Source organism: Poeciliopsis prolifica, unplaced genomic scaffold (assembly GCF_027474105.1).
Source record: "Poeciliopsis prolifica strain line A6 unplaced genomic scaffold, Auburn_PproV2 SCAFFOLD011, whole genome shotgun sequence".
In the NCBI taxonomy this organism is placed as follows: domain Eukaryota; kingdom Metazoa; phylum Chordata; class Actinopteri; order Cyprinodontiformes; family Poeciliidae; genus Poeciliopsis; species Poeciliopsis prolifica.
Genome location: NW_026562386.1, coordinates 7,131,080 through 7,152,369, shown reverse-complemented (window position 1 = coordinate 7,152,369; position 21,290 = coordinate 7,131,080). Strand labels below are relative to the sequence as shown.

Sequence of the window (21,290 nt, the reverse complement as noted above, 5' to 3'; positions counted from 1 at the left end):
AGATTTACAATTTAAAACAAGTCAGAGTTACAGTTTCTGAAACTAATTAGGAATTTTCTTGGTTGTGTTTGGGAAATCAACACTCACTACATTTACAGATTCTTCTCAAGAATGTCTCAATTTATCAGTTCATCCTTTAATTATTTGAGATCTGCTGTTACCACATACACCAAGACAACACACACCAGGATGTTTTCATTTACAAGTTTCACTTAGGTGTGATTTTTGGGGGGTTTATTTGCAGCAGCAATTTTTCAGAAAAAAAATTAATTTGCAATGAGATTGAGAGTTCAGCTTTGGCCTCTTCTGACAGAACTATATTTTCTCACTATTTCAGTGGCTTGTCTTGTAAAATTATGTAGAACATTCTGAACAAGAATAAACAGTCTACATTTCACGATAATAAAAATAACTAAACTATATTTACTGGAGAATGCATCAAATCAAATTCTTATTTTACCCACTGTATTTTCTGAGTGCCAACAAATCCAGGCGCATCACAGTAAATAGGAATATTATACAATTTTTTTTTTATTTATTTCACCCATCAATGGCTACAAGTACTAGTTAGAAAATATTGATTTAAGACTAATGATGAAGAATAATTTTGGGGAAGACTGCTTAGCTTTTGGTCAATGACAGCCAATGATCATACCAATGGTCACTGCTAAAGAAGAAACAAGCATGGTTTTGGAAAGTTGAGTGGAAGGAAAAAATACAGGAGAAAAAGGCCATAATCTTGAGGTATTGTGAAACAAAGTCTATTTAAAAATTCTGGAGATTCACAAGTTGGAAACCTTGCTCCAAAAGGCATACACACAGACGCATCCAGCACATCGGCTTCAAACTGCAGATACTTTCTTGTATGTCTGTGCAAAACCAAAGACAAAGTCATAAATGTTTTACCTGGGCTAATGAGAAAAGTGCAGGACTGTTACTCACTTGATTACATAAACCAAATAGATAATCTGTGGGTTATTTGTAAAATGTAGATGAAAGACATCAGGCCCAATGTCTTTCTATAAATGTGACTAACAGACTCATTATTCTACACTATGTAGCATTAATAAAAGCAAAATAAATCATATCCAAGTGTTGGGTGGAGATCTGGAACAGCAAATAGACAGAAGTACTTTTCAGTAGCTCTTTTCTGATTTTTTTTGGAACGTTAACTTATGAGAAGCTGAATTTTGTGTTTCAATAGCATTACGACATAATCAAATTACCAAAATAAAACATTTGAAAACTAACACCCTGGGTATAATGAATCAATTCAATAGAGGAGCTTCAATTTTTTTAATTGAATTAAAGAAATAAATTACATTTTAAATTATTCTAATATACTGAGATGCACCTCTACATGTAGTTAAATAACATTAATTTCAGGACTAAAACTATTTTCTGATTTGTAAATAAATCAATATATTGATTGATTGATACTGATTGACTGACAAAAACTACAGAATAATGAAAATAATTTTCTATACATAGGTGAAACAGAAAATGTAGAAAAAAAAGAAAAGTCTAACCAGTATGACTTAAAAAAGAAGAAAAGCAAAAGAAAAGGAAGAGAAAAGTCAATTATAATTTGATCAGTTGTTCCATTATGTTATTTTCTGTACCGTTTTCCAACCAGTTGGTTTTATATGTAGATGGAACAAACTCTATTCTCTTAGTTACTTCTTTCAAAGTGAGTAAGGAAATCTAAATCTTTCTTTGGAAAAGTAATTTTTTTTCAAAATGTCTATTTTGACTGACTTATTTAACTAATTACACAGACACATTTTTTGCATACTGTTTTATTAAAGTAGTAATTCTCTTTTTTTAATTTCTTGTATAATGTGTATTTTATATAATTTTACTCTTTATATAGATCTGTTGACTTAAGGGTTGTGCGTAACTTTCTACTTTTTTATGCAATTACAATAGAAATTCTGACTTGCTGTAATTAACTTTGGTCATCTGTTTTATTTTTTAATAAATCACATGCTTGTTTATACATAAGAAATAAAATCAGATGTGTTATTGTCAGAGTGTGTGATTGTCACCACATCCTTTTCCAGACAATAGCTGTTGTAAGGTGTTGTGTGTAGAGTTCTCAGGTGAAAATAATCTGATCCAAACTTACATTGCACATTCAGTTGGACCTGTGCCTCTCTGCGCTTGATGTTAAGGCCGTTGTATGAAGCCGTCTGACATCGATACACCCCCATCATGTCACGGCTGACGTTCCTTAGCCTCAAGCGGCCATCGGGTGTCTCCACTGTGGGCTTCCCCGAAGGCATCAGCAAATCCTTCTCTGTCCGTGACCACAGAATTGGAGGACGGGGTTTGCCATCGACCAGGCAAACTAACTCAGCGTACCCTCCTTCACGCACACTTACAATCTGACCGCCTGTTGGAACTGACAGCATCGGAGGAGTGACTGGAGGGAAGAAAAATGCATTTTTATATAAGTCATTTGAAGGAAAACAATATAGAAAGTTTATGTATGTATTCTTTTGCTTTTATCTCAAGTAATAATGTTGTGGGCAAATAAAAAAAAAAACGACGTAAGTTTATGCAGAGATTTATTCCCTTTTACTTTTAATAATTGGATTATGATGCATCACTGCAAAAGGACAACAATGTGACGAAAAGCTATGACTGCATGCAATATTCAGGAGGTTTGTTTGGTCAAGACTTACTAAAAAATATAAACAATAAAAAAAGTTTTAGTCCCTGTAAGAAGCCTTAACATGAAAGTACAGAAAAATATTTAACCACATTTGTTTTTACCAAGTAATGCTAATGTGCATCAGAGGACTGGACAGAAAACTGAGAAAATTATTTAAAACATAAGATACATATATTATGGTAGTATATAGTGGGCAATACCTCATACCAGGAGAGCAGATAAACCAAGAACTATACTGTCAGATATTGTCCAGCCCAGTGTCACACAATCATGGCACTTTGATGAGAAACGTCGGCAATGGACACGGGAAAAGAATAATGCACAATTGAAATGCAATTACTCCAGTGACCCTAGCCAATGGGGCTAAACAAAAAGACTGTGGGAAACTTTGATGCTTCAAAACTCACAGTCTAAACTCACAATGAGAAATCTAGTAGCTCAGTGTTTCAACATACACAAATGATAGTTGCTGTCACAATTAGAGTTCCATGAGATACAACTTATTAAACTACAATAAATGACTGCATGCTGTTATGCAGCAAAAAGGATACACATCTGACTATTAGTACCAGACCTAATCATTTTAACCCTGGTAGTTTTGTTTTTTCTGAAATAATTTGTTTTCTGTGAGCAAAGCAAATTAACGCAAGCATCCAATATGATGTCTGGAAAAGCTGTATTAAAAAATATATGGTCTGTTTAACAGCACTTGGGAAATTTTTGAAAAAGCCATAATTTTTTTTACATCAACTGAAAATACATATTAAATTTGAAAAAGAAAAAAATGTTTCCTGCTCTTTGGACGATTCGTGCAGAATGCAAGCTCTGCTCATTTTATCAGTGTAAAGGTCAGTCTAAATAAATCCTTTGAATTTTCTCAGTGCTAATTAGTGCTAATATCTGAAAATAGCAGCAGCAAGGGTTTTTTTGCAGTCTGACCCAGTCTCAGAAATGTGAAATAAAAACTGAGAAATTAAAATCTTACCACTGTTCTGGGAGATGTTGACATCCACACGCAGCTCTGGCACCCTGCTGCCTGGAAAGTTTGCCACACAGCTGTACATAGCCAAGTCTCTGAACTTCATGTCTACAATCTCCAAGCTACTTGTGCCGGGTGCCATGTCAGGGTCACTGCGCAGTAATATCAGGCTTTCTGAGTTGAAGACAGGGGCACCATTTTTGTACCAGGTGTAGTTGACTTTGTCCTGTGGAGTGGCATCAACGTGACATGACAGTTTCAGGTCCCGACCCATTTGGATGGTCTCGCTGTCCTTGTTAGAGTCCGGTGTGATTTGGAAAGTCAGGTTGCTCATTGCTGTGAGTTGCAGTAACAACATTAAGAAAAGGAGAGAAGAACGATTAAGATGTTTTACCACACAGGGTGTTGTACAGAGAATTATCCAATTATCATCTTTTTAGGATGCATGTTTAATAAAGTTGCCTAACCCTCAGCTTAAGGGAATTCACAATACCAAAATTGTTTTCTGTTGGAATTTTATCTCTTAATGTGAGGAATTAATTACCATTTTCACCAATAACGGTACCTATTCATTTATTTAAGAAAATCAACTGAAGGAGCATATATTCGCTATCATAAATATAGCTTGGTAACTATCACTTACATGCAATATTAAGTCTTAACTTTATTTAAAACAAGTGCTCTAAATCTATGTTATCAGCACACAGCTTTTATTTCTCTATTACTCTATAAATTAGACGACTGTAGTTGTTAGGAAGAAGGCCTCTCTTCCTGTGGTTTGCACAGTGGTTCTTAAGCTTTGAATTAGTTTTAAAAAAATCAGAATCAGAACTTAATGACACTGTGTGGCCAAGATTGTGTGGCCACACAGTGTCCAAATAATGGCTAATTCACAAAGTGTACAGACTACAATCTTTAACATGAACACTGTCCCATGTTCCATGTTTTAAATACTGTCTGATTTAGATATTATAAAAATAGAGTGACATTATACCTCCGTTTTACAAAATGTACTAATACATATTGGCACTAGAACACTGTGCACAGGAAAAATGGCAGTAAAGTAAATACAGACAACTTTCAGTGCTTGCAAAGTTGACTTTTTGATTATTGTGATTATTGTCCTAGTAAGTGTTTCCCACCCCAATCAAATCTTTTACAGGTTTTCTACAAGTTTTACTCAGGTTTCAGCTCCATCCATCTGTCCATCAGCTCTCTATCACAGAAATCTGGATGAAATACTTTAAAATTTGTGGTTGAAAACTGAAAAAATTGCAAAATTGTCATGGGGTATAAATACTTTTGCAGTCACTTGGTTAGAGAGTGAAAAACTGAAAAATGTACTTACAAATAAAACTGCTCAAAGGCAATAGAATTTTACAAGGACAAATTATAAAAATACACCAGAAAGAGCATGTGTCAATGAGGGAGATAGCCTGGTCATACATAAGGAGGGAGTATAGTGATAAAAAAAGAAAAAAACAGGGGAATAAAGGAAATGGGAGACAAAAGAATGAATACAGAGGAAAAGGCAAATTGTAAAAGAGTGCAAAAAAAAAAGGAGCTAAGATTCAGAATAAAATAACAGGGATATAAAGAGGAGGTGGAGAGAAACAAAATCAAGGACAAAGAGCAACTTTCACACAGTCACATTTAATTTTCAGTTTGGAAGGCTGCATTTTCCCCAAACGATTTCCGTGTTGAATGCAAAACAGCTCTCCGTTTCCCTACTAAATGGCAAGGCTAGAAATGCAGAGATTGCTATAAGACAGTGACCGCATGGTTTACATGTAATTACCAGCTTCATGCGAACCACTGTGCCTGAGTGGTTTGTGGATGTTGTGTATTTACATTTATACTTTATATTGCATGGTCTTGTCTTTATTATATGGACAAGAATTGCTCCATTTGATGTTTACTCAAAGCTAAGATGTAATTTGAGGTTTCAGTGAGTTATGGAAATACATGTGCATGTATGTGCAGGTGTCACCTACTGACTTCTTCTGCGCTACCACAACTTTAAATGCATCTGTCTCTAATTGTCTGCTGTAAAGCCCCGTTCAGGCCCATTAGACTAACACGAGAAGCGTATTTGGCATACGTTCTCCACAGTGTTAACTAACAGAAGAGTCTGTCACTAATTGCTTCCACTCCAGTCTAACTAATTGGAGTGAATAAAGATGATTAAAGGCGCCAAAAATAGCCAGAGGCTAGGAAGAATGGAAGGTTTCTCCTTTAATGACAGGGAAATTACAAAAAGAGCAATACTTAACCCTCCCACTCTGACAAGATTCACATCAGCTCACTGTAATGATGGATTAACTGCTTACAGCACATACAGACTTTCCCATTAATACAGTCCCAAATTACTGTCAGTGACTGGAAAGGTAGTTTTTTATCCTTAGTGAAAGAAACTTTTCCAGCTTTAGGTTATCATTATCATTAGTTGGAGTAGTAACATTAGTAGGAGAACTAGTAGTATTATAAAGCAAACTGAAAAGATTTACATATAATATTCAATGCTGCAATAAAGCCTTCCAGAAATTTTTTTAAAGTAATGTTTCAAAAAGTAGAAATAAATACCCAAATTAAAGTCTTATGACGTTTTATGTTTATTAGCTTTACTTAAGTTTTCTTTAAAAAATAATTCAGAATGATTAAAACTAAAGTGCATAGAGTCAACATTTTTAATGAATCGATGGTTTATAATCTTTAAAAGATACGCAATCCTATATACTTATGATATGATTTAATTCCTTGAATTTTCATAAAGGGAACTATTATGCGCTATTGGAGATTGATGACGCAAAATCCTTAACTCTAATGCAGCAAGTTTTAAGCTTCTTTGATTTTGATAAGTTTCAGTCACTGTGTTGCACTGCCACATACAGGACTGAAATTGTTATTAGAAAGTTTTGGCTCATTTTTTATTTATTTTTTTGGTGGAAATGACGGCATGTTTGTGAGGAACATTTTAGAATGAAAGAATACCAAGTTTATTTTTTAAAAACTCCAGATTTTGGAAAAGAAGGCCTGAAAACTTTACAGCTGATTTTATTTATCTATCTACTGTATTCAATATGTCAAAAAGAAACCTGTATGGACAGGGTACCAAACCTTTGAGCCCAGTATGACACTTTACCTAATTTGGGTCAGTGCATAACAATGTCAGATTTAGCACAATGTTTTAATTGCTTATAACATTTATAATGTTTTGAATCACACTGGCTTTGGGTAAAAAGGGGTTAAAACATTTTAATAGACACATTTTATCTCATCTGTTTTGGTCCCAGCAATAAATAGTGATTTTTCTGACAATTTATTTATTTATTTTTTTCAAAAATAATATTGTAAAAATTGCATAACATTTAACCTACATTTGAATAAGAGTCTAAATAATGTTGGATAACATTTTCTCTGGTTGTTTTTCTGTTTGGCCTTGAGATGGATGGAGAGATGTCCTGTATGGTGAAGCTGTCTTCGTGCCTGTCAACTATTTTAATTGGATTTAGCTTTCTGTAGCCATGAAACGCACTAAGAGGTCAATAAAACATAGTGAACAACCCCCGAGTAAGTTATCTAAATCTGAGTAATTATTGTCAAATAACCTTGTTCTCTTTCATCGACAGATTTTTCTAAAAACTATCTGAAAAATCTCTATTTGAAGCCTTCTGGTAGGGTTTTCAACAGCAATACCTCAAATTCGGTTTTTAATTAAACATTTTCTGCATGATGTAAATGTAATAGTGAACAGCTAACATTGTTCACCCTGATGCCGCAAAGTACTGCAATAAATTCACTAAACACTATCTGTATGTGTTACTAAGAAAACAAAATAAATGCACTCACTCCTGACAGTAAGATTGATGTTCTTGCGCGCGGGGTTGCCCACATTGTTAGTTGCTGTGCAGTTGTAGAAACCTGCATCCGCTGGAGTGACTGCACGTAAAAACAGCGTCGGCCCCGAACCTGGGCACTGAGTGGGAGGGCTCCTGGATAGCGGGACCATGTCACCGTGGGTGAGGGTAAACCTGCAGTCACCTCACAGGTTATGACCACATCTTGCCCAGGATCTACCACCACCGTGTCGTCAACTGACAGCCGGATCATTGGGGGAGCTGCAAAGAAGAGAAACAGTGCAAAATTAGTAAAGATGGCATTATATTCTATGTGATTGCACAGAACAAAATCTTGATTGTTTGCCTTATGTTTTTCAATTTGAAGTATTAATGGTTGAACCTGTAAGTGCATGTGTATAATGCACTACTGTGCTTTAGAATGGATGGAGAGGAATAGAAGCTATTATCTTCCATCTGAAATACGTCCAAGTTCCCCTTGCTGCTATTTTGACTGAGACCAATTTACCAAACATGAGCATTCTAATGTTATAAATAAAGCAAATACATTTCAGAACATATGGTTTTAAAATTCTGTTTATAACTTTTATTAATTGTGTAAACATTTTGGCTTCCTTTTAGTTATTGCATCTAGGACGGGAAAAACCAGCCCATAAAAAATTTGTTGTACCAAAAGTAGCTTAATAATTTTAAGTAAACATACATTTGAGAAATGTAAGTGGATTTAAATGGTCTATTTAACCTGCTTTGCAGTCCTATGTACAACATTCTGTAATATGTCTTAGCATTTCACACCTCAGGACATAAATGGGATGACAAAAGCAGCACATTGAGAAAAATAAGCTTGCAATCGGTTTGTCGTCTGATGAAATTCTTTGAGCGGTTAAAGGTTTGCACACTAACCATCTCGTCAAGTACAAGTAAAAAACTATGACACAGAGCAGTCAAGCACCTCTTGCTCTTTTGGTTTTTGTGTAAGACTTTATGTCATTGCACTCCATTGAAGAAGAAAAAAAAAGACCATCAATTTTATTGCAGTACAGCCAGTAGTAATTACAAGATTATAAAGCTATTTGGACACACAAGCACACGCACACACACAACGTAATGTGACAAGAAAACTTGTTTCATTATTTTCTGTTTTTTTTCCAAAAACTTTTTAGCATGTTCTTTGATATGTATATTTTCACTGTCATGACTCTGTCTCACATCTAACCACAGTCTGCTCACCCAGCTCTGTGCTTGCTTAGTTTCTGTATGACTCCTTACTCGGTCATACTTAGCAGCTTTACTCTCAGCTTTTCTTGTCACCCTGGAAAGCTCAGGTTTGCTGTTCTCAGAGAAAGCTAAACCTGCCCTCAAAGCCTCCCTCCCCCGACCACTACCAGAATCATTCCATCATAATGAACCAAACCAACCACCAGAATTTGCAAGAGCAAAAATGTCTCTTAATTTTTTCTTTCCATTAAAATATTCCTTTGTTCTCCACAGATCCTGCTCCAGAATGGATTCTGACCCTCCTACTGTAATTCAGTCACATATTTTCAATTGTAAATAAAAATTTTTCATTCATTCTGTGTCCCGAGTAATTTCTGCATACGAGTTAAGAAATTTATGACATGAGGTCAATTTAAACTCAAAGTAAATTAGGATGTCACATAACTATTTAAATCAATGTCATCAGAGACTACAATCTAATATGTTACTTAACTGTTAAGACATTTAGATGTTTGATATCAAGTGATGTTGTCTAACACTTGAGTAGCGCTTGCACTAATTTTGTTGCAGTGGTGAATACATGTTGTGTATTTGTTAAGTGACTTTCTGATCGTCTGGATGGTTAAAATGAAGGCGGTTTAAACTTTAAAACAAGCTTTAACGGTCAGTTTAACCACAAAGACAAAATGTCTCGATTATATTCTTCTGCACAAGGTTTTACAACAACATTTTATGAAAGCAGTTGAACCATTTCTAAAACTTAGAACATGTTTGATAAAAATTTGGCATTAGATAATTTTTGAGCATCTGAAAAAGGTACTCAAAAAAGGTACTCAAAAAGAGTACCTTTTACAGCCTGATGGGATGAAAAGCTGGAGCCAGGTTTCTTCTTGACTTTGACCTCATCTCTCCCATGTATTTAGTCTCATAGATTAGAAATATGTTTAATTATCTTTTTAAGTTTCATTTAGCCTTCACAGTCACAATATATATATATATATATATATATATATATATATATATATTATATATATATATATAGTATTTTCCCTATTGTCTAAAATTAAATTAGACTTCTTGCGTTAAGTTAGTTAGGCTTAACACAACTCTTTCTGTGCTGCTTTGACAGCATTTTTCTTTAATGTTTATGTATATTGTGTTTACGGACATTTTAAGTTACTTGTAACTGCAGCATATTCAAAGGCTTTTATTTTGAAGAATCCGGTTTGAGTAATTTCCGGTTGTTTTTCTTTGGGCTGCAGCAAGCATGGCTGAGTATTGTTGTGAGTTCAGCGTGTAATCCAGTGCCTCCACAAGAAATTACATTGAAGCAATGCTGTAAGTTACATTTTCTGTTAAGATGCATCTTACTTAAAATATATCTGATGTTATTTTGTTAAAATAACGTTAATTATTGTGATGGATGTTTTATCATCTATATAGTTTCCTCAACTGTAACTAAGATGTGTATTGTTTTGTACTCTTTTTGCCTGCAGTTTTCACCGCAGTTTGTGATGAAGGATGTCAACAGTAAATGGTCAAACTTACTTCACGACTCCATCTCGTCATTTTGCTGTGGTTTAGCTCGGTGTTAACTCGGAGTTGCTACACTTTGACAAGAACACTACACTTTCCATTACCTAAATTATAGAATAACTGGAGAGGATTTATTTCAGAAAACTTTTTATTACTTCCTTCACATTTAAAGATGTACATATTATGGTGTCTGGGACAGATGAAAAATTGAGCCACTTGTATAAAAATTAAGCAATTTTCTTGCTGGCAGAACATTATCCACAGTCATCATCCACAGATCATTGAAAGGTCATTCGAAGAGAAGAAGCCATTTCTCCAACAAACATAAAAAGAGAAATTACAATAATACCCTAATTTGAGGAGGGATACTTTATGGTTTGATGAAACTAACATTTTAAGTGGTAATATGTTGTGTGGGTGTTTATTTTCTGCAACAGGGACCATTTAACAAAATAAATGGCATTACAATAAAAGAACATTGTGTGGAAATATTAAAGCAATATCTCAAAACCCAAGTTAATGAAAGTGAAGAAAGTTAAAGCTTAGTTTGATCTTCCAGATTAACAGTAACTGTAAATATACCAGTGTGGCATGAGAACAGCAAAGTAAATGATTTCGAGCAGACACCTGTGAAAATTCAAATCTCAATCTCATAGACAAACGTGACTCAGTTACTTTACTTCTGTAAGGAGAAATGGGTCAACAATGCTCAAACGTTTAAGAGAAGATCGTTTTAGGATACTTAAAATCTTCAACCCCAAGCACAGTACAATCATTAGAAATGCTCAAGTGCATCACGGTAGTCTGAATGAAATAGAAAATAAATACATAAATAAATATACTACTCCTGAAACAAGAAAGGTATAGTCTGATTAGTGTCTTCTAAAAACAGTGGAGGCAAATATCTGTTTTCAGCTATCTGTCTTTCAGGCATAAAAATTCTCAAAGATTGTGTGTGGTGCAAGTTGGTCAACCTTTGCTAATCTAGTAAAAAATGTTCAGTTGGGAAGCTTCTTTGGAGGATCAAAAAGTCAGGAAAAAAAGCAAGAGCAAAAGATCATCAGGTGTACAAATCAGAGCAACTTGCATGGGCAACATTGATGCATGTCATCTTTAAACAGTATTTTTAATACATGTATTTCAGAGCCCACTGGACCTTGGAAATGGAGTTGAGCTTGAGAAAATTAATCTGTCAGCGCATTGCTGTGCCGTTTCACTGGCTGAACTCCCTGCTGCGTGCTAACAAGAGCATATAACATACTGTGTGTTCTGACTTTGGATTATTTTAATATTTATATATTGCTCTTCATTTCTCTGATTGGTGCCTTTTGACTAAAAAGAATAGTGGGTAGATATAACATTTTGGGATTTTGTTTACATGGAAGGGCCAAGAAAAGAGCTGCTGGAATTCAGTTGAGAAATTTAATTTTAATTCAAAAAAACAGTACAACAAACAGAAATAACATGCTTCCTTAAAAAAAGGACTTCAGCCTATTTTTTTGTCTGCACTGCACAAGTAATAGAGAAAATATTATGATCTGTTGCATGTAACATAAAGAAAAGTTCATCTCTAATGAGATGCAAACCACCCGAACGCAGGAAACAACTCATTGCTCTAATAGATTTTGTACAGTACATTCTTTCATCTAATCTCCTTTTCAACAGCAATTATGAGAATGAATGGGGTGTACAGATGCTCAACAAAGTACTTTACGTATTCATATTTCAGCCAGTACAACAGTGTGCAGAAATCTGTGCACTCACACAGACTTGCTGGCAGCATCTATAGGGACTGTGCAAAAACACAGACACACTAATCTGATCGCTTTACCCAACTTCAGAAGTGAAGCCTCTGAATCTGACAAGAAATTTTATTGGCATAAATGAAATTTTTAGGTCAATTTTTATTAGGGCATAAAAATAATATATCTTACATACGAATGCTTGCCTTTCTGAGTAACTGTCCAATAAAATATATGAAAATACAATTTAAACGATGCGATCATTATCTGTTATAAAGTGGATGCTGCATGGCAGTGTCAGTTTTTGCACCTCCTGTTTTTAGCTATAGATTGTTGATCCACTTTTCTTCTCTTTTTTGGTAGGTTTTTTTAAATCGACTCCCTTGTGACCAACCACCTTCGAAACATGAAAATAACGTTCATCTTTCTCTCTATCAGAACTGTTGGAACAATCGTGTAGGACAGGGTACATTAACTTCCAGCCCTCCATCTGCATTGAGTGACGTCGGCACTACGTCATCTGAAACCCAACAGTAAACATAGACGAGTTTGGAGGTTGGATTGAAGTCTAACGTAGATGTTTTTTGTGTCTTAAAGCAATCAAACTTGGGTGCGTCTTAAGGGAATAAGACACACCCAAGTGCAGCAGTCTCACATGCCAAGGTAACAAAGCCATTGGTTTATCTGACTGCAAAAAAAAAAAAAAATACTTCATTGCCAGCATCCTGGTTTACTTGACGTAAATCTGATCATATTTTTGCAGTCTGCCACTGGATGAAGTAGGCAAATTAAATAAGTCTGTAAAAAATGAAGAAGCATATAGTATAGAGAAATTGTGTGAAGAAAGAGAGAAGCATAGTGAAATGCAGAGGTGGAAGTGAAGATTTGAGAATTTTATTTTTCTTATAAAGGGCATGTGTGGGAGTTATCAAAGTGGGATCATATACCCTTCCCAAAGTACTGGGGTTTATGTCCACCACAGTAGTTTGCAAGACAGTAAAACATGTCTTAAATGTCTTTGCACCTTTTTTTACTTGCACTGTCAGGCTGTCACTTGTATAATTGTAAGGTAAGGTTTTGTTGTGTTCTCTGACCTGATTCATTCCACGTTTCTGCATTTCCTGTTCACTCTAACTTCATGCTTTACTATCTCCATCAACCAGGGACAGGACCTCCCATGTCATCTTACAAAAATAAATAAATAATTTTGTTGCCATAAGTGAGCCTAAAGGTGCAGTCTTAAAGGTTAAGGTAAAAATGACAGCAAATCCTTACTTAGAGAGATCAAATTTATTCCAACGATGATACAGGTTGATGAAATTGTCAGACATCAAAAACCCGGGTTTTGACTAGAATTTTAAACATGCATCACCTAGTAAGTGTGAAAACAAATATAGAAATTACTATGTTTGAAAGCAATAGTTTGACACACTTGAATAATTATAAAACAGTGTTAATGTGATAAATTTGTAGTAGTTAATTTTGTTGTCAGATATAACTCTCTGTCACAGAAAGAAATAAAACCTTAAAAAATGTATAATTTGGTAAGAATATACATGAAATTCTAAAGAGACCAATGTTACTGCTGCAATATTTTCACAAAACAATTACAAGATTGCGTAATGTATTGAGTATTTAATTCTTTAATAGACCTTCAGACATTGTGTGAAATATATAGTTATATCAAAGAACTACAATGTCTTCATAGGTAAAATTTAAGAATAAAACAATGTACTATAATCTTAGTATCTCAGTAATAATTTTGAATCAGAGCTGCAAAGTGATCAGGAAACTGTTTTGATTCAATGGTGAAGTTACTTTAAAACAAGGAGGCCAAAAATTTAAAAGAAGGAACTGCATTCATGCTTAGAATACAGGTTCAAATCCACACAGCAATCAATATAACCTGTTCTTTTGACATAGCTGGTTATAAAATTATTTAGTGGGTACCAATAAAGTAATTCAGACTATTTTATATTGAATTACGGTACATTTATAATGGGATGGGTGCACTTTAATTGGAATGAATTGGATTATAATTGAAATAAATTCAATTAAAGTAGACAATAATTAATTCAAATTGCATTACAAGGTCTAGCATACTTTGCCAAGTAATTGAGATAAGTTTTGTAGTACAATGGCAGTAGATGAGTACACATAATTGGACGTAATCGTATTTAATCAAGGAACAGAGCCATTTCCATAACACTGATTGAGCAGACACTGGCAGAACACCAACAAAAAAGAAGGGTTTCAATATCCTTTTGGCAAAATCATAAGAACTGAAAAATCCAATTATATAACCAGACATTAATTTATATATTAATTTGAACAGCGCATCTTAGTAATTAAGTTAAAAATAAGTTTGTGATTTCTGTTGTAAGTGACGTGTCAAGCTTCAACAAAAAGCTTTTAGTGTCTATGTTGGTGCTGTTGTGATTTCCACAAACTCTTTCTAGTAATCAGCTGTCTGCATGATTGTTAGTTTTAATTAGATTAATTATTGAGATGATACAAAATACAAAAACAGTCAATATTATGTGTGTTGTATTTACTACAGTAGAAACACACAAATTCACTCCTCAAATTTACTTGTCGAAATCATCAAAACATGATGCATTATGCAGAGCAATAGGACTATGCTAGCTAAACTGAATTCAGAACGCACACAAAGATTACGTGGAGTGATGTTATGATTGTGTAGTAAATACTTTACCGTTGTCTCTTTATGAGCTTATCTTTAGTATCTGCTATGTCTGGTGAATTCTTTCATTCAAGGCTAATTGTGGACTGAATATTGAGAAACATGGGTTGTACTTGGATAAAATACTTGTGGCCGTAGTTTTAAGTATTTATTCTTCGAATAATCCAGAGTTGTTAGTGTAATTGCAGTGTGTGCAGCTGCACTGGATGAATGCCCTCAATTTTTAAAACACTCATTATGAGATAATTTATGTAAAATAGTTGCTTTTATTAGAGTCTTCCAAACATTCTGAAAATAAAAGCATAGACTAGGCAAAAAATTATCACCACCTATCCAATAGTTTGTCTATTTTTCTGCCAACATAGCCATGATTAATCAAGGAATTTAGTCCTGAAAGTGAACTGTAGTGTCTATCACCAAGATACTACCAACAGAAAAATTACTGGGTATGACATTGCCTGATTGTTCCATCAATAAATAAGCAAATTATGCTGAATTATTGGGCAGTTATGCAGATGTTGCAGGATATCCACCTGATCTGACAGAAAACATGATTCATCACTCAAAGCCACCTTCTTCCATTGCCACACATATTGTATTTTGAACCACGTTAATATCTTCGGCGTTTTGAGTTTCAATAGCTTCTCTATTGAATTTGAAATTTGATCTTATGGGCCAGATTTTACTCCCAAAGTGCATCATTGACCCAGTCCCCGGTTCAGCAATGTTCCTTCCTTAAATTTATTTTGAAAGATACATACTTCTGCAAACTGGAATTTCAGATATGGCCTCACTCAGTCATCTGGAGGTCACATGAACTTCATCAAAATTGCTCAAATTCTTAAGCTAGCCTATTGGTCATGTTGGTTAAATCATCGAGGAGAAAACTTGCAGCTTAATGTTTTCACCTAGCAAAAGGTTCTATGATAAAAATTAAATATTTTTTATTCACACAGCTGTCAGCATAACAGATGTTATGCTACATCTGTGCATGTCAGAACATAAAGACGTGAGACTGTGTAAAAACAAAAATTTAAAAATATTAAAAATATTAAAAAACAAGCAAGTCAAAATAAATATTCTGAAACGGTCAGTATAAATTTTAGAAATTATATTTGACATCTGCCTTTAATTCATATTTACAAAGTAATAAGAGCCCAAAAGTTCTTCCCTGCCTCTGACATAACTCACCGAAATACATTTTTCAAATCCTTTGCTGTAAGTTAACTTTAACTTTCGCTCCATTTATGTCAACACAACAGGAAAGAGAAAATATTCTGCACTTCAGAGTTAATACCTATAATGACACAGAAAGCTGCAAACTTTTTTCGAGCTTATCAAAGGCAAAGCTGTTATAAAACATTTTTGAAGTCTTTGATGTATATAAGCTATAAATTATTTAACAGCAACAGCGACTGAAAGTAAAAAACAAATTTAAAAAATGGTTCAGGATTTGAACATGTTCATGCAATGATTTTATTCAGACTACTTGATTGAGAGCGATTTCATGTAAACGGGAAGCATTTCATAAGGTTTAATGACGGTAACTAGTAGAAATCCTGGGTCAGATAAATTATTTTGTTGAAGGCAAAAGTTACTTGACAAACTGTGCAGTATCACAACCAAAAATCTCTGATTTTTATCTATTTTCTTCAATAAAAAAACTAAGAAGGGAAACTATTAAATAATTATTTTTTTAAATCTTCATAACTTTTTTTTTTTTTTAGAGAGAGGAATAAGGATTAGGTAATTGTTTTGATTTTTCTCTAACTGCTACCAAGCCATGTTATTAAACAAAAAAGTGCTCAAATAAATAATGTGCTCTGTGCTAGCACTTTTAAAAATCGCAGCGATCACAACTTTCAAACTCTAATTACAGAGGTCTAAAAAAATTTACTGATGTTTTTGCTATATTAAAATAAACTCAACTTTTTTTTACGAGCGCAAGAGAGATTTATGAACTCTACCATGAACCTTGACCCCTCCTGACTCTGGAACTGTGGTAAGGACTACAGCTTTCCTCTTCACACACATTTTATGAGAGTCAGGGAAAAAAGATTTTGTCACTGGTTGGAGGTAAAAAAGTTCCAGTGCCAAGATCCCCAAATCAGGATTATAACAAAACAAAAAGAAAGAAAATTAAGTGAATCCTATTGTCTAAGTGTGCAGACTCAAAAACAATGATGTGGCATCATTTGATTAATTTAATCTCCAAAGGGATTATTGTTGCAATGATGAACAGGAAACAAATCGATACAATATGACCAGAGGACAAAAGCAGAGAAGTGGTTTATTTTTTTCTCTTGCAAAAGCTCAGGTTTTTCACTCTGAATAAAACATTGTGTCCTCTTCCCTCATATCCAATGCATTTCTGTTTCTTAGTTGTTGTTTTAAGTTTCCATTCATTTTTGTTTTTGCCGTGTCATTTTAGAGCTCTGACTCTGATACTGTAATTTTTTATATTTGCAAATGTAATGTTATTTTTTTCCCCGTTCCTATTATAATGTCCTTCTGTATTTTGCCTTAGGACTGAATGCTTCCTTGTCATGGAGGTAAAAAATAGCAGTATTTTCATGCATTTCTCATTTTGTCATTGCATTTGACTAAAAACAGGGCAGTGTGCTTTCTCAATCGTTGAAATATGAGACCCAGTGTTGTGTCGACACAATACAGTCATGTCAGATTTGGATATTTAATATGTACTTTTAACATTTACTATACAGCGAAAGTACTATAAAAAATATAGGATTTAAAGCTAATATAACATGAACAAAGAGGGTTCTTCTGAGGAACATGATTAGGCCACACTAACCTTGTGTGAGCAACTAAATCCAATTCTCAGTGCTTAAATACATTGGCAAAGGTGAATCATCAACTGTCTGCCATCTTTATACTTAAACAGACACAGTTTTCATAAAACTTACCAATGTTGAGGATTTGGATTTGGTGGAAGTTGAAAAAAACACTCCACCTTTCGAGAAGGTATGGAAAGTCTTACATACCCTTCCCTGGGGCAAGGAGGGGATCATACCAGCAACCCACCAATTTTAGATCACCGTCGCCAAGTATATGCTTTTTGCTAAAGGGTTTTATTCAAACTGAAGGTAAAACATTGATCATGGTTGCAAAAATGACTGAGAAATGCTTTCACCTAAGACTACAATCTATTAATTAGGGCACACACAATAGATCATAGATGATGGAGCAATTAAAATATGATAACTACTGTTAGACACTATTTAATGAATTTATGTTGCTGTTGTTGTCTACTACTCATAAAAATACTCAATTTTAAAAAAAACAAGTGAGGAAAGTGGCCCACACAGATTTTGTGGCCTGCGTCTGATAGGTGTTCCTTACTTTCATTGATGCAGCCTTCTACTCCTCTCCTCTTGTCTTGGACTCCTGTGGCTGAAATCAATTGTATCCCGACTGTGCAGTCGACACAAGCCCAAAGACACACATGGATCCTCAACAGCCACAACAATAAATGTCTGCCTGGCATCAGGCCTCAAAGACTTGCCAAAACAGCCAATCTGTCAGGACCTCACGTTCTCAAAGACTGATGGAAAAACTCTGCTCTGAACACTTGTGTGTGTGTGGGTGAGTCGTTGTTGGGGAAGGAGCATCCAAAATGAAGGGGATGAGGTAAAAATTGAAAGAATAGGAAGGGATGAAGTATGACTGTTTATTTGACTGTGTGCTGTGTGGTGATTCTCCTGTGAATGATATTCTTGGCGAGCTCCTTCTAATGATACACTCTCCCAGCAAAGTCTGCTCTACAAAAGAGTTACGTACAAATAAGTCCCATTATATGTGTGACATGCATTCCCTTGAAAATGGTTACAGTTCACTTCATACAACTCCGGGAGAGAAAACTCAACAATTAGACAATGTGAACATATTTCATGCAATATAACGACACTGATTGGTCGGTTCATATGATAAGGTAACCTGTCAGATAGTCATGGATAATGGAAAATGATTATATTATCCATTACAATTGCCAAGACGCTGTTCTGAGAAATGTACACCAAGATATCTTATGCTGTGTGTACAAGTGTGTCTGTTCTCCTTAAGTTGGTAAGTTGGATGTTTTCTTTCTCTGCCAGCTTTTTGACCTTGAATGCTGCAGTATCAATATGCTGGGTCAGGGCTAACTCCATTATTCATTCTTAGCCTCTTAAAACAGCATCCAGAAAATATTTGAACCCCCTTAAAAAGAGGTGTGTGTTAATTTTATGTTTCTGCTCATATAAGGTTATGTCTAAAATGGTTTATACATCTAAAGTATTTAGATATATTTAAAGTAAAGGTTTGATATTATCAAGTAACTTTGACGTTTTAAAGACGCCCAACCAAATTACTAACTTGAATCAAACAGCATTTGTGGAAGACATTAACATTGGTGTGATGGGAAGGAAGATTTCCAACCTTATAGACTTGAAACTCATCAACAAAGAGAATTGGTGAAATTAAAAGCAGATTCATGCAAAACCCTGGTCTGTAATTGCAAGAAGGGTTTGAGTATAAAAATAAAAGATTTTTCCACTGATTATGAAAAAGGGCCTCACAGGACCTAACAAATGAACAAAATGTTAAATAAAACGATTAAATAAAGTTGTTTTAAATCATATGTCACAGACAGCTGTTTTCTGATCACAAAGAAAGATATTTATGTTGGATAAATGAGCTGCTACAATACATAATAAACTCAGTGGCTTTCATAATATAGAGTAATGCATTAAGACACATTGACAGTCAATAAGTCACTGCAGTAACTTGCAACTTAAAACCATCACTTTTGCTATAAACGCAGTAGATAAGCTGTGTGTTTAAACTTTAAAGCCAAAGAGGTCCTAGTTGGCAGATTGTATTACCTTTGATCAAAGCCTAGACAGGTTAGTTGCTGCTACAGAAAAAAAAAAACTAAAGAGAGAAAAGAAAAAAAAACATGTGATAGACCTTTTCATCTAAGGAAAAAAAAAAGCGCATTACCAAAAACGTCGAACTATTGCTTAGAGGGAGCATTAATGTTTAATTTTTTCCAGTTATGGTGGAGATTTAAAGAAGGGAACTTTAAAATGCACGGTTGTGTATCTAGCCAGCAGCATCCACTCTAATAAAACAATCATTAGAAGTTTGCCTGCTCCATGGTGCTTGCTTATTCTTACTCAGCCTATTTGACCATGAGAAAAACAGGATTACAACAAGCCGCCTTAAACAGTCTTCACATGGCCATATGGCCAAAAACTTTATTTTCATGTTTAATGGAGGATGGTTTTATTGAATTTGCCAGAAATCAGACTTAGAGTAATGAACTTCCTTAGTTAAAAAGTTAAAAAAAATCCCCAAACTGATTTAATGGGAGGAGAGTTTAGAAAAAAGAGAGGAGAAAAAGATAAATACACACTGGAATAAAAAGATTGATAAATACACTAAGCTCAGGGCATTCCCTTGTGGTATATCAGTCTGACCGTAACAAACCTGACAGGACTGTCAACGGCAACAGTGTTGTTGTAAGTAAGAGAGTTGCCGGGCGGTGGCGTGTAGATGGACAGACCGGTGCAGAGAGAATTGGAGATAACAGGGAGCGTGACAACTGAATTACAGCTGACGGCCCCGAGATGAGCTCTCAGACACAGAAAAACTAGACAGGCAGACAACGCCGCGCACAGGGAGGCAGGCGAGAAGATGGAGACAGCGAGAGGAAAAAGCCAGCGGAGAAAAAAGATGCCCAGACAGAAAGCGAGGTGGAGAAATGGATACATACCAAGGAAAATGAGAAGATGAGGCAGTGAGAAATGAACAGTATTTTCTGCTCAAGAAAAGAAAAGCAGATTTCTAAGTTATAATACAGCAAGCAGAGAAAACTATAATAAAAAAGAAGTTTTATAAAATCAAAAATGGAATGAAAAGAATAAAAGCAACACATTTCATAGGAAAGACTAAAATATGCATCTGTGGAAGCCTGTATGTAGTTGTGGATTGAAAGGATGCGTTTGCTTTTTCCTTTTCTTTGCAAATACAAAGGCAAACAAAAAAACTTACCTGTAGCATTCGTTAGCCTGAAGGTGATGGACTTATCTTCAATGTTACACACATTGCGGACAGACACCTGACAGGTGTAGTCGTCAAAATCCTTGGTCCTTAGGTTTTTCAGTTTTAGCACCTTGGTCTCGCCCTGCAGGACACACACAACACCAAAACAGCATGCACTGTAAAAATGTTTTCCTCAAATTAATCTTTGTGTGATTATGTAAAGACATATTAAACATTAAACTAAACATATGCAGTCTCACAATACCTTCACTGCATTACATATCACTAAAATAACTTTTATCTGTGTGTATTCTTAGATACATTTAGCCTTGTAAAGGATAATCAAAAGCAATATATGCATCTCATGTCCTCTGCAATCATCTAAATCAACATTGTTCCATTAGGATAAAAAGATGGAGCATTTAGAAAAGGCTTTTGCATGTGCCATTTTTTTTTCCAGATTTTCAGATCACAACATAAACACAAAATCCACCAATCCTCTCCATTGTTACATCTGTCTTTCTTATGATCATCT

At 34.7% G+C, this 21,290-nt stretch overlaps 1 protein-coding gene across 1 annotated transcript in view; it reads right to left on the bottom strand.

Annotated features, from left to right (window-relative positions):
* LOC129364239 (MAM domain-containing glycosylphosphatidylinositol anchor protein 1) overlaps positions 1-21,290 on the bottom strand; it is a 158,644-nt gene that overhangs the window by 36,882 nt on the left and 100,472 nt on the right. The window contains 5 exon segments of the mRNA XM_055036776.1: positions 2,129-2,425; positions 3,663-3,992; positions 7,506-7,616; positions 7,619-7,774; positions 20,765-20,897. Coding sequence (XP_054892751.1) covers positions 2,129-2,425; positions 3,663-3,992; positions 7,506-7,616; positions 7,619-7,774; positions 20,765-20,897 — 1,027 coding nt within the window.